The sequence below is a fragment of the Melozone crissalis genome, unplaced genomic scaffold (genome assembly GCF_028551555.1).
Source record: "Melozone crissalis strain CALT ecotype California unplaced genomic scaffold, PUWL_Pcris_2 ptg000081l_1, whole genome shotgun sequence".
Classification (NCBI taxonomy): Eukaryota; Metazoa; Chordata; class Aves; order Passeriformes; family Passerellidae; genus Melozone; species Melozone crissalis.
The window spans coordinates 13,484,998-13,497,951 of NW_026535858.1; the positions used below are offsets into that span (position 1 = coordinate 13,484,998).

Consider the following 12,954-nt stretch of genomic DNA (forward strand, 5'->3'; position numbering starts at 1 on the left):
ATGAAACACAATCTGGTGTGTCAGACACCTCCCACTGTCACTGTTCATGTAAAATCGAGTGCATCCAGATCACATCAGCAAAAAAAACTTACTAGACTAAAGAGACCTGCTTTTAAAGACCATCAAGGAAATTGTGAAAAAGGGGTTCCTAGTCAGAAATATAAATGTCCAAAGGGACCATGCCTAGTTATTCAGCGTCAGGAAATGACATCTTTCTTTAAATTATTTGGTAGGTTAATAATGTGAGATATGAATGAATTGACTGAACAGAATGTTTTATGAGCTCAGGAGTTTTGAGAGTGCTTTTCACATTGAGAGTAATGGCAATTCTTTATCAAAATGTTTTGGTGTTATAGTTTGCTATAGAAATATTTAATCCTTAAGTTAAAAATACAAGGGCTACCAAATTGATGAAAAGTATCTTTCTTAAATTACAAATGAAACCAAGGTGGTTTGCTACTTTTTATTTTATGATAATTTTTCTTACTATTTTCTCTTGTATTTCAACAAATACATGTAAAACAATGTGCATCTTGTTTTACACAAAGCTTAAAAAAAGGACTCCTTGTCTGTTAAATGTGTTCTTTACTGTGGGAATAAACTTCTGGGGGAAGAAGTGGAATGATCTAAGGAGTTGGAGCACCTCTTCTTTATTTGTATCTCTTTCACATGAAGTTTTGTATTTATTTAATTTAGCAAAGACATTAAGTAATAGTGGAAGATTACAGCTGGTTTTTATTGGACCCTTAAATACAGAAGTGAATGAGAGAGAGCTGCTGGTAATTACAGTACATGTTCATGGACAGTGAAGCACTGACCAAAAATAAGCAAGTATTGCCCTATAAAGGCTGCCAGGTAATGAAGGTGCAGGATTCTCAGCAGTTCCTCTGAAATAATGGTGTGCTATCACCTGGAAGCATGTAATGCAGGAAGAAATGGTGCAAATAGGAAAAAATACTGGTTATTTTTCACCTTCACCTGCTGTTACTGAGAATGGATGAAATGCAGCCACCAGATTTTCCACCTTGCCTTTCTGGTAGAGTTTGTTTCCTTTTGTCATGTAAGCTTTTTTCACACCTGAACCTCTCCTACTGCAGTAGGGAGCAGTTTCTCTGTTTCCTGCTGGCTGGTCTAGCTTCTTTTCTTTCATTTGGTTTAATGAAAGACCATCTGCTATTTATTTATAAATACCTGCTGACACAAACAGTTTTGGTGTTTGAAATGCTACAGCTTTCTCTTGTTACAGATGATGATCTAATCCAAGACTTCCTTTGGATGGACTGTTGCTGTGAAATTGCAGACAAGGTAAGTGTATTTCCTTCTCAGTTAACAGAACATTCATTGGGTGAGAAATCTGCCCTTCATTACTTGATACTTTAATGCAAATACAGAACATCTTTTTCTAATGGTTTCACGTGGAAGTTTCAAGAAACTTAATTCATGCTTTCCTCATTGTTAAAAATGATGAAAATATCTTGGTGCAAGATGTGTGAATCGATGTAGGAAATACTGTATCTAAGTAACACATTGATACTTCATTTTACATTTTAAAACAGTATCTCTTGGCAATGACTTTCGTTTATTTCAAGAGAGCTAACTTCACACCAAGCGAGCATACCAGAATCAATTTCTTTGTGGCTCTGTAAGTACTTTAAAATTATCTGGTTTCATTAGAATAAACTTTGCATTGTATTTCTTTCTGACACTTATAACTATAATAGGTGATGAGACTTCCTTGAGGAATACACAAACAACCTGATCTAGGGAGGGGGTGGCATCCCCAGGGGGTGGCAGGGGGGCTGTCCCTTCCCACCCAGACCATTCTGAGGTTCTGTGATAATCTACACACTGTACATAACCAGTGCAAAGTCACTGTTCTTCCTGAGATGGGACAAGCTTGAGCAGCAGGCAGGGCTTGCTTGCATGGCTGCAGTGATACACACAGTGGCATTCTGCCCACCAAACTGAATCTGGGAGCTTTTTAAAGCATTACAAGAAATATTTGCAGGACAATACACAGCAACATGTATGTGGCTGCCAGGTGCTCATATAAAACCCTATTTCATATCTTTGCCAGCCTTTAGGGCATTTGTAGCAAAACATTTCACCATGGCATCTCAGGAGTAAATTGTTATTCAAGTTTCTGTCAATATATTTAAATCAACTGTAAAAACATTGCTAGAGAATTTCTTTGAACTTTTTTTAACAGTTGTAAAATGCCTATGCTTTGAAACAGTGGTGGAATCAGTAATCCAGGCCTACATAACCCTCTCTATTTGGCTATATCTGCAGAGTGTTCTGCATTTTTTTTTTTATTTTTAAGTGCTATGGTGCTCAGGTTATCTTTTGTTCCATGGCTTCTCAGATGCTCTGATTTGCACACTAGTGCAGGGGCAAAGGTGGCTGTTCTTTCTGCTGTCACTGGTGCTGTGGGTGACACCCACAGAGCATGGAGGAGGGAGCTCTCTGACCCCCCTGAAGGGGGAAAAGCCAGGCCAGAACAGTGAAAGGATTAGAGGGGGACAGAGAGTCTGGTGAGACTGGGACTAGAGAGACTATTGGGGTCAGGAGCAAGTGAGAATATTGGGGAGGAGACCAAAAGTCCTAATTTTTCAAGTGTGATTTACAGGAGTTTAGTATCAGGTGGGTCCAGAGGAAATAAACATTTTCCTGTTGTCTGAGAAGACAATTTAAAACTAAAAGTAACTAAGTAGTGAACAAAGGGAAGAACAGAGACATTAAAAAAGTAAGTTTTGCATTTCTAACTAAAGGTAGACCTGTATTTAGTTGTTTGCTCATAATTTAATATGAGCAATGTAATTTTCCAAGAATAGCTAAAATCCATAAAGTAAAAAGTGAAGAGTTTAAGAATTCACAGGAGAGTTTTAAGCCTTATTTAAAGAATTTAAAGCATCAGTCAGAAATTGTTCATTTTATTGAAGGGTTTCTTGCCAGCTTGGAGAAGGATGTCAGGATGTATTAGTTCTTGCTTATCTATTAATTTAGGAAACTCAAGGGTAAAACAATTTCTATAGAAGCTTGGGTTTTTTACCCAAAGGATGCATATGGAACTAATTAAGAAAATACTGTATTCCAGAGAGTAGGCTGTATTTTGTTAGGGTTTTTTCCTCACAATACTAGAAAAAAGAACCACTGCAACATAGCTGTTACTTTATGTTAGAAATCATTCTAATATAGTGCTATAAGATTGAATAGTGTTTACAAACATAAACATATATATATTTAAAGGTATCTGGCAAACACAGTTGAAGAAGACAATGAAGAAGCAAAGTATGAAATTTTCCCATGGGCTTTGGGCAAAGCCTGGAGAAAGCTGTTCCCTGATTTCCTAAAGTTAAGAGATCAGCTTTGGAGTAGAATTGACTACAGGGCTATTGTAAGCAGACGCTGCTGTGAAGAGGTAGGGAGGGAGATTTCATATTGTAGATGCTGAAATCACAACAAGTAACACCAGCTTGCAATTTAGCTCTGTACAGCTAACTTAGTTTCTTCCCTAAAGTAAACAGACAACCCATGGGAAAGAAAAGATGCTGCTAAAACGTAATGGTCTATTTATCCTCCATAGTTTTTCCTTCTCCATTTAAAATACATTATTTGAAACAGTGTTTTTTAAGTAAACTAGAATATCTTATATTGCACTACTGTTAAAATTGAAGCTTCTATTGACTAGTATTTGCTTTGTGCAAATATATTTTTTATTTAAAATCTACCTTAATTTGTTTCACTTCATCCACTTTAGAAATAATTTTGTGTGCTTTACAATTTATAAGGAAAAAATATATTTCTCACTTTTCAGGTGAAGTGTGTATCTGGAAAAACCCTTGTCATGCTCTAAGTACATAATGTTTACTTCCAGATGGTGGAAAATCAAATCTCCCATTTACTCTAGAGGCCCATTTCTGGGGATGGGATTAGATGCTATGGGAAAAGCACAAGGAACAAGGCGAGTGCAGGATGCTTTTCCTTGCACACCCTCCCAGCTTTCCACTGTTGTTATTTCAGTGATGATGAACACTGCAGCTCATGTTTGGAGCTGGCCAAAGTGACCATCTTGTGTCCAACACCCCCACATGAGCTGCTGTTTGTGATGACACGTGAACATACAGGGCTGGAAGCTGGGATGTTTCCACACCTGACTGTATCAGGATTACTTCCCCCTGCCTAAGGACAGTGAGACAGATAAGAGATGATGCCCATTTCAGCTAGGTTAATTCCCTGCCATACCCTAACTGGATCCAGTTTTCAGCTGTGTGTTTCCCCATCATGTTTGCTGTTCCTGATGCCGCCATGGCTGTTCCCACAGGTGATGGCCATCGCTCCAACACACTACATCTGGCAGCGAGAGCGCTCGGTGCAGCACAGCGGCGCCCTCAGGAGTTATGAGGATCAGGTGCAGCTGCCCCGGGGCCCCAGCGCCACCCCCACAGACTGCCTGCTGTGCGGGAAGAAGGGCAGGTTTGTACGGCTGGGATTGTCATCCTCCTCCTCCTCCACCGACACGCTGGAGATGATGGACCTGCACTCCTCCCAGAAATCAAAGGACGCCTTTGCCACTGACAAAATGTTCATCGACTCTCCTTCTCATAAAGCCCAAGGTATGGTGTGCGTTTCATGGTATAGGAAAATGCTGTGAATAATTTTCCATACTTGCCCTTCTGAGTGCTGCAGGAACTGCTTTGTCCCTCCCTATTACACCTCAGCAGAACTGTGCTTTTACCCTCATGGATTCATTTTCACATAGTGTATCCTGATTTCCTGGAAGCACCAACTGCTTTACATTGAGTCTCTTCATGTTACTTTCACCTACTACAGTAGATGTTGGGCACATTTCAGTATTTCAGTATATTTGCATGCTTTAGTTACCAACTGCTTTACATTGAGTCTCTTCATGTTACTTTCACCTACTACGGTAGATTTTGGGCACATTTCAGTATTTCAGTATATCTGCATGCTTTAGTTACCAAGTGCTTTACAGTGAGTCTCTTCATTCACCTACTATGTTAGATTTCAGCTGCATTCCAGTCTACTCAGGCATTATTTACTATTCTTGCATTCTAAAAGAAACTGAGAGTCCTGTTTTCAATGATTTTTTATGGCTGGAACAATAAGAATACTGGTATGTGTAAAGTGAGTCAAAGTGTTCTTGCTGAGAGCATGTTTTGAGACAAGCCAGGATGCTCATTTGTGGTATGGGTTTGGACATAGGTTAAATCACAATGTCCATTTTCCTCTAAGTATCTGATTTGTTGACAATTTATACAGTACTGTTTTAATACTGGGGTATGAGTAGAAAACAAGATCTTATTGCAAGAATTGCTTACATAATTGAATCTCTGCCCATCAATCTACTCACAATGGCATCCCCAGCCTTTGCATTAGGGCCCTCTGTTACATACAGCAGCTGTGGGGCAAGCCCATTATTAAATTTAGTAGAAGTTAAACACACTTGAGATGTAAACTTCCTCAGGCATCTGGGTAAGGCCTCAGCTCTGCAAAGACTCTCCTGAAATTAACCAGTGCAGAGTTCCTACTATACTTATCTAATACAGAGGTAGTTATTTATAGCTCTGTATATTTTATTTGCATGTATTCTCATTAATATCCAAATTTTCACCATTACAGTAAGTTTGTTACTGTTTTTGACAGCTTTAGTACAAATATGATTCTCAACTTGGAAAAAAATTGCATTTGACTATTTCCTGAGATATAAAGCAAGTCAGGTGTTTACAAAACAAAACTTAATAATTTAATGTGTTAAACATCACCACTTACTCAGGAAAGACCCAAAATGACTTCAAGTCTGTTTTTACTTGAGAGATCTGGCTTCTCATCTCTGACAAGGGCCAGAAAAAATGGTGTTTCCTCCAACCATTTGAAAATACTTCATATGAAGCTTATTCACAAATAAGCAGGCAACTTGCAGCATGAGTGCTGGAAGGGAACCAAAGCTGTGCCTGTCAACAACTGTTCTGATGTTGAAATAAGCACAGCTTTATCAAGTGAACACATTCAGTGAATTTCAGTATCTCTTTAAAGTTATGCTTTAAGAACTTTGTTCTTAAAGAAACCTATAGTTGGAAGCCAGCAAAGTATTCACTACAAAGGAGAGCCTTTGATTCTTCATTTTGTTACTAAAATTTTTTCTCCCTCTTTCTGGTAGACTGTCTGAGGCTGTCCAGCAAAAGGCAACCATGCAGCACCCTGGATCAAGATAAGTCTATGGACTGGTTTACAAGCAATGGGGAATGAAGTGCACCTGATGAGACAGAAACAGATTCTGTGATCTGCAGAACAACCTGGGCTGCATCACAACACCAAAAGTGATGATTCACTTCAAACTTTTCCCTTTACATAGTGGGATAACAGTTGGTGTTTCAAACCTGATATAAGGTAGAAATCAGAGCAGTCATTGCTTAAAAGTTACACAACTTACAAAATGTAGCATCTACTTTGTTATGTTTTATTTCATTCTGATACAATACTCAAATTAGCAGCTAAGGAGGCAGCAGCATCAAGAAAGCAGCGGTTGAAACTTTCTCAGCTTGGTAAGGAACGCTAATTAAAAAACAAAAGTTACTACTTTAGTATTTCAATACACAATGATTATTTTATTATTATAAGTTTTAGGGTTTCATGATATAGGAAAATACCAAATGCTAATACAAAAAAAAAAAAAAGGTTTATTTGAAATAAAAATACCACTAAACATTTAAGATAAACTTTTTCCAAGTCTCACCTGAATGAGCTTCCTGCCAATGGGATGGTCGGGCAATGTAAGGCATTGAGTGGTTTGTTTCAGCAGCAGCACTGAGTGATTCTGTGAGAAGGACATTTCTTTTTATTTTGTTCCCACAAGTTTAAGACCTACATGCAGCCTAGAGTAGACAATGTACATGTAATATTTTTCCCTGATATGTTTTATTTTTTTTGTTGTCACCGATCAGAATATTCAGAACCCTGCATTTTGCAGATCTATACAGTATATATATTTACATGTCATATAAATATAATATATATATATGGCAGCATTTTTGGATTTGCCAGAACAGCATAATTCCAAAACAGAGCTCACTGGCCATTGTTTCTCCTAAGGAATCCTTAAGTCCATCAGGGTCCTCTAAAGCAGCTTAGTGGTGAGCATAAAGAACTGAATTTTCTTAAGAATCTAAAATTTGAGAACAGTAGTAGAAGGGCAGTCACTCTTTATTGCAGATTGAAATTTATTTTTTTAGCCCAGATTTTTAGGAGGATATTTTAACTTAAATAACAATTAATAGTCTTCTTTAAACCTGACAAGTTCTAGGGTGTCCTTGCCTATTCTCAGCTGACCTAGGTAAAAGCACTGGATCATCAAAGTGCAGTAATAGGGGATCTCACCAGCAGTGAAGTCCTTACCATTGTATTCGCTCTTCTTAAGAACTGCTTCATCCTGAATATGGATTTCTTCATATTCATTTGGAGGTGGTTCTTCAATATTTTCTTGAGTTCCCACCACTTGGCTTGATTTGTTATGCTTGAGTTTAGCAGGGAGTACTGACCAGCTCCTGTGAGTTACCTCAATTATCCTTTCACACAAAAAGGGAAGCTTGCAGCTCCGTATTCTGTCTAAAAGTTCAATAACCTGTGTGATGCTTTTGAAGAAATGCAAAGGATAAAGTAGTATTTTGAAAACTCAAAGCATAAAATTTCAGTCCTACTGACTTTGGCACATTCTTTACCTTTGGGGTTACACCAGTCCTTCAGTTTTAGGGTAAACGAGCAACCTGACTACTGCATTGGAGAACAGTGCAGTTACTTTGAGGATGCCATAAAGGCCAAACTTCACTGACCAGAATGAGAACATGCCCCAGGCAGATGCCAAAGGGTTTGGCCAAGTGTAATTTATACTGAGTACAACTCCCAAAGAAAGTTACATGGGGAAAATCCCAACTTTGTTAACAATTTCATTAATGCTGGATGTGTATTTCAGAAGATGCTTGGTTTTGTACTGAGGCCAGGTAATGCCTGAGTAAAGGTGCCAGAAAGAAATACTTACTTTGCCAAGTACACAGCACACACCCCACCTTGTTTCAGGCTTGGGTGTACAACAGGCAGAGCACACTGAGGGTCCAGCATGTCCAGAACTACCTGCAAGAGAAAGACATATTAATGTACACTGGGAGAACATATGTACCTCTACCAGAGTAACACACAACAATGCTGGGGGGAAAAAAGGTCATGGAAAAGAGATGCATACAACAGCAGCGTGTAATCAGCCTCCAGTTTTATCACTGCCTCTCAAAACCTGAGGTGCACCTACACAAAATGAAGTCCTCTCTACTTCCAAATGAATTTCTATTAAAACAGCAAGTAGCATTTGGCCAACTAAGTAGGTCTGTAGGAAGTTAAGCCTCCTAATAATTAAATCACATAATCCTGACAGTAATAAAAACTTTTAAAAGACTACATTTACTAACACATTTCAATACCTATTTCTCAAAAGTGAAAAAAAAAAGTTTGTTCAAATGTATAAAAAGACATTATGATCACAATGTCTAACTTGCTGTAATTTCAAGATTAAAAATATTTTGTGTCTTTGGCAATTTACCCATTTTCTGCTAGGAAGCTATCCAGATTGTAGAACAATGGGATATCTATACTGTATATAGGATATTCAGATTGTAGAACAATGGGATATTCTGAATATCTGATCCTTCCTGCAGGACTGTTACTTAAAACATTTTTGAAAAGGTATTTTTATGCTATGTTTTATATTTCTTTGCTTGCACCATTTTAAAAATTGCTATTTGTTTAAAGCATTTAGTAAGTAGTTGTAAGTAGTTTGTCAGCTTTACAGGGAAGAATGGTAAACATCAACCTATTTTCCTCAGCAAAACTCCTTTTAGGAAATCTGGATACAAAGAAGCAGGACAGGAGAACAAGCCACAGCATTCTCTAAATTATGGTGTAGTTACATTGTCCATTCTATATATCTGGTGGAAAAGTGGTCACATAGTTGCATATAAATAAGGTTCTGTATTCTTCTGAAATTTAATGTTTGAAATATGTATCTCATGAAAATATCAGTTTCTCAAAAATACAAGAAAGCAAGTTGGTATTTGCTTACAAGACAGCAGTAATTAATTGTAATATTTCTATCGTACAGCTTTATCACTCTTTCATTTGACAACCTGTAACTGGAACCTTGAAAACATTTGTATCTGACAAAAAAAATTACAATGTTTCTTTCACTGATGAGGACCTGGAGTGTTATTTCTCATGTTACACTAGATATGGGAATCCCTTGTGAGTGTGAGCACTAGAGGTTTTCATTGATGGAGAACAGCCAGGTGTCAGATGGGGGAGTTGTTTGGATTCACTCACTGCATCAAGTGTTACAGATTTCAGATCTGCAGCAGCTGCTGAAATGTCCTTCAGAATGAACTCCACGTTATCTGGCCACTTGTCCGTGTGTCCGATTCCCCACGCAGAGCGCCAGTGCCTGTAATTCTTCTTTGCTAAATTATGGTGATCCTCTCTGATTTCATAACTCAGAACACGGCCCTTGGGCCCAACTGCAAACAAACAGAACACACTCCACTCACCACTTTACACTGCTGTTACAAGGAGTTGGGGAAAAAACCCAACAAAAGCAGAAACCATGGTCTATAACATAAGCACACCTTTCCATCGCCACTTCGGGAAATTATCACATATGAAACAATCAATTACAATCTTTGTTTTCTTTACATTTCAAACAAACATGCAGAAAAAGTGCCATGTCAGTTCTTTCACAGACAGCAATCCATCAATGCAAAGATGAAACAAAGTGTAGCTATGGTAGTACAGACTGTTCCAAGATGTTCTCCTGAAGTCACTCGTGCAGCAAAAGACAAGTTGAGCATCTGTGGCCCCTGCTAGATCCTTCTGCTAGAGCAACCAGAGGTACCAGCTGGGAATGCTGCACCAGTGCTCACAGGAACCTGCTCACTGATCTCAGCCACACACACACATTTTCCAGTGTACTCTTTTATTTACCAGGTTTGTGTAAGTTTCCTGTTACTGTCTGCAACAGCAGTAAATTATTAAGTCTAAATTTACTATTCTGAAATTTACCATGAGTCCAATGTACACTGTTTCTCATACAGGATGCATTTCCAGGCTGTGCAGGCAGACAGCAGGGTGTGCACTGCTGTATTGTTCCATATTTGTATTACTCCAATTCCTCAAGCCTATCCCACCACTATCTCTCTCCTTGCTACTTTGGAATGGGTGCAGGTAGCTGTCAGGAAGCAGCAGCTCCCCAGGTCCCTTCTGTGCCTTTCTAGGACATTTCAGTCTGAAGTCACCAGGTCCCTTCCCACACCTATGTGATCCCACCGCAAATCCATTCAGATAACTGAGTAAAAGAAGGGATGGATTTCTCCTTGATCCAGCTCACTCCACATCAGACACAGGCCAGAACCAGCTGGTAAGAAAGAGAAGTTTGCAGCACGTTGCCTTTGATCACCTGAAGCAGTTGTAGAGTCACAGTGCCAACTCCTTGTTACTTTAGATTATCAGTTTAGAAACATCAGAAAAATTAAATTCCTCACACTGGGGGGGTCAGTTTTACCCCCACTAATTCAAAATAATTCCTACTTTTGAAACTGCTTTTTAAAAATAAGAAAAAGGTGAAATAGCTAGGCAAAACTTCATTACTGTGAAGCTACAGGATACATACAATTTGCATACATCATATTTTCCAGTTCTCAAAGATCTTAAAGTCATGACAAATACCACTCTCTCAACTCCTGTTTCATGTCAGCAGTTTCTGGGAATTATTAAAGAAAGAATGGAAAATAAAATATAAAAGGAATAACAATTAAGAGATGAATGAAATCTGTTAAATCAACAAGAATTTTGGAAATTAAAGAATTCCATGGACATTGGTAAGGTGCCCACTAGATTTGGATTCCAGCATTTACCCACACAGCAGCTGTTTCTCTTTTTGGGTATCACTGCTGTGTATTCAATGGTGGCAAAAGCAGCCACCACTAGGAACCATCAAATCAAATCTATTTATTTCTGTGTCAGCACCAAAGTGTGTTTAGTTGTGACTAAAACTGGCTCTATTTGGTGCCAATTTAAATTCAATAAATTTGAAAATAGCAATGCAATTTCATACCTTTTCCCCACTCCTCAAAACAGAGCTGATCTGGCACACAACAACTGCACTCTTTCCCTGGATAGGGTTAACAGCCTGCTAATGCCAATGATTCTGCCAACTTGGCCCATTTATAGCTAAATCAAAGTGACTAGAAAAAAGTGTTGGACAAGACTGAAAAATGAGAGGAATAATTGGCAAGTTCAGGTGTTGTTGTATGAAATGGCCACAGTAGGCTGAATACCCAGGGCAGAAAGATCAGCTGCTGTGTTTTGCCTTAGCCTGTAGCAGGTATTCCATCTCTTTGGGTTCTGGGTCTGCCTGAAGGGCAAGCTGGGGAAAGCTAAGGACTCCTACCTTCCCTCTCTCTAAATGGAGAGAGAAGTGCTGATCTTCATCTTCTGTTTCATCAGCTTCTAGCTCCTACAGCAGCAATGTTTGCTTTGAGGATAATCCCACGCTAGCTTCAAAATCCCAATGGAATTAAAAACCCCAAACACCAGTTCATTCCAGAAAGATGATCAGAAGAAACCAAGCAATAGCAATCGGAGGCAGAAGGATGGAGAGGAAGCAGAGGTGCAACTGCTGACCTTGAAACTTGGGCCCAACATATCAAGACCAGCTGCAGCTGAGTGATCTTGAGGCATGGCTGAAACAGCTTTCTGCAGGGCCTTTGGTAACCATTTACACTACGGCCCTCTAAGCACAGTCAGAATGGTTTGCAGTCCCTGTGCTGATATAACTTTCCTTCAAATCAACAAACTATACATGAACTGCAGCAAAGCTTTCATGAGCTGAACAGTAAGGACCACAAGAACCAAAAGTATCTGGGCAAAAAAAACCCCAAGTTGTGAGAAGGAAATAAATAAATACCGTGTTGTCTAAAGCCAGATTCTCACCTGCTCTTGACAGAAACAAGCTCATAGCACCAGACCCGCTGCCAGTTTCCAGCACGGTGTCTCCTGGGTGGAGATCCATCATCATTAATAGAGCACTTATATCCTGCGAGCGAGAAAACCATAGCACGTTACTATTAAAGCTTTAATATTATTAAAGGTGAAATTAAAGGTGAGATTCGGCCAGCAACCTGCCAGCCACCAGCGGTACCTTGGGGTAGGCGATGGTGGCTCCCCGCGGCATGAGCAGCACGTACTCGTCCAGCGAGGGCCGCCTCAGCAGCAGCCGCCTGCCGGCCGACGTGCGCAGCACCTGCCCGGGCAGCTGCCCGATGATGTCGCGGTGGGGCAGGAGCCCGCCGGGGCTGCTCAGCACCGCCTCCGCCGCCAGCCGGCACAGCACCTTCAGCGTCCAGTTGTTCTTCCTCGGCACCTCCGCCAGCGCCAGCTCCCCGGCGCGGAAGGGGCCGGAGCGCGGACGCGCCGTCCCAGCCAGCGCTTGACGGGGGGCAACCATCGCCACCTCCTCCTCCTCCTCTTCAGGGCGAGCCTGAGGCGGCTCCGGCGCTGCCGCCGCCGCGCCCCGCGCCACCGCCGCCGCTTCCTCGGGCGGCAGCAGCCGCCTCACCCGCTCCAGCGGCGACAGCGAAGTCTCCCATGCCCGCCTGCGAGGCTTCCCGTCAGCAGGAAAAGAAGAAGAAGAAGAAGAAGAAGAAGAAGAAGAGGAGGAGGAGGAGGAGGAGGAGGAGGAGGAGGAGGAGGAGGAGGAGGATGAAGAGGCGGCCGCCTGGCGCAGCGCGCGCCAGGCCCTCATGGAGCGGCCGGGGGCGGGAAAAGGGGGCGTGGCTCCCCTCCGCGACCGTCGCCCCGCGCGCCTGCGCCGCACGCCCCGATGACGCTATACGGCGTCAT

General features: G+C 40.8%; 2 protein-coding genes across 2 annotated transcripts; one reads left to right on the top strand and one right to left on the bottom strand.

Annotated features, from left to right (window-relative positions):
• On the top strand, window positions 1-6,273 carry SPDYA (speedy/RINGO cell cycle regulator family member A). Its single transcript, XM_054290596.1, has 6 exons — window positions 1-229; window positions 1,247-1,305; window positions 1,557-1,642; window positions 3,250-3,421; window positions 4,325-4,616; window positions 6,182-6,273. The coding sequence occupies exons 1-6, from the start codon at window positions 1-3 to the stop codon at window positions 6,268-6,270; spliced, it is 927 nt and encodes a 308-aa protein (XP_054146571.1). The 3' UTR covers window positions 6,271-6,273.
• A 177-nt stretch (window positions 6,274-6,450) lies between these two features.
• Window positions 6,451-12,766, bottom strand: TRMT61B (tRNA methyltransferase 61B; the record flags this gene model as incomplete). The annotated part of the gene is made up of 7 exons (XM_054290598.1): window positions 6,451-6,576; window positions 6,758-6,838; window positions 7,417-7,652; window positions 8,057-8,148; window positions 9,385-9,575; window positions 12,046-12,148; window positions 12,254-12,766. Coding segments are annotated over 7 exons (1,260 nt in total), but the record flags the coding sequence as incomplete, so codon positions are not given.
• Between the last annotated feature and the right edge of the window lie 188 nt (window positions 12,767-12,954).

Bases quoted from the DNA above. Each gene is read 5' to 3' on its own strand.
- SPDYA (XM_054290596.1), top strand. From the start codon at position 1: ATGAAACACAATCTGGTGTGTCAGACACCTCCCACTGTCACTGTTCAT. The intron at 3,422-4,324 runs GTAGGGAGGGAG...CTGTTCCCACAG, and splicing joins GCAGACGCTGCTGTGAAGAG to GTGATGGCCATCGCTCCAAC. The intron at 4,617-6,181 runs GTATGGTGTGCG...TCTTTCTGGTAG, and splicing joins TCCTTCTCATAAAGCCCAAG to ACTGTCTGAGGCTGTCCAGC.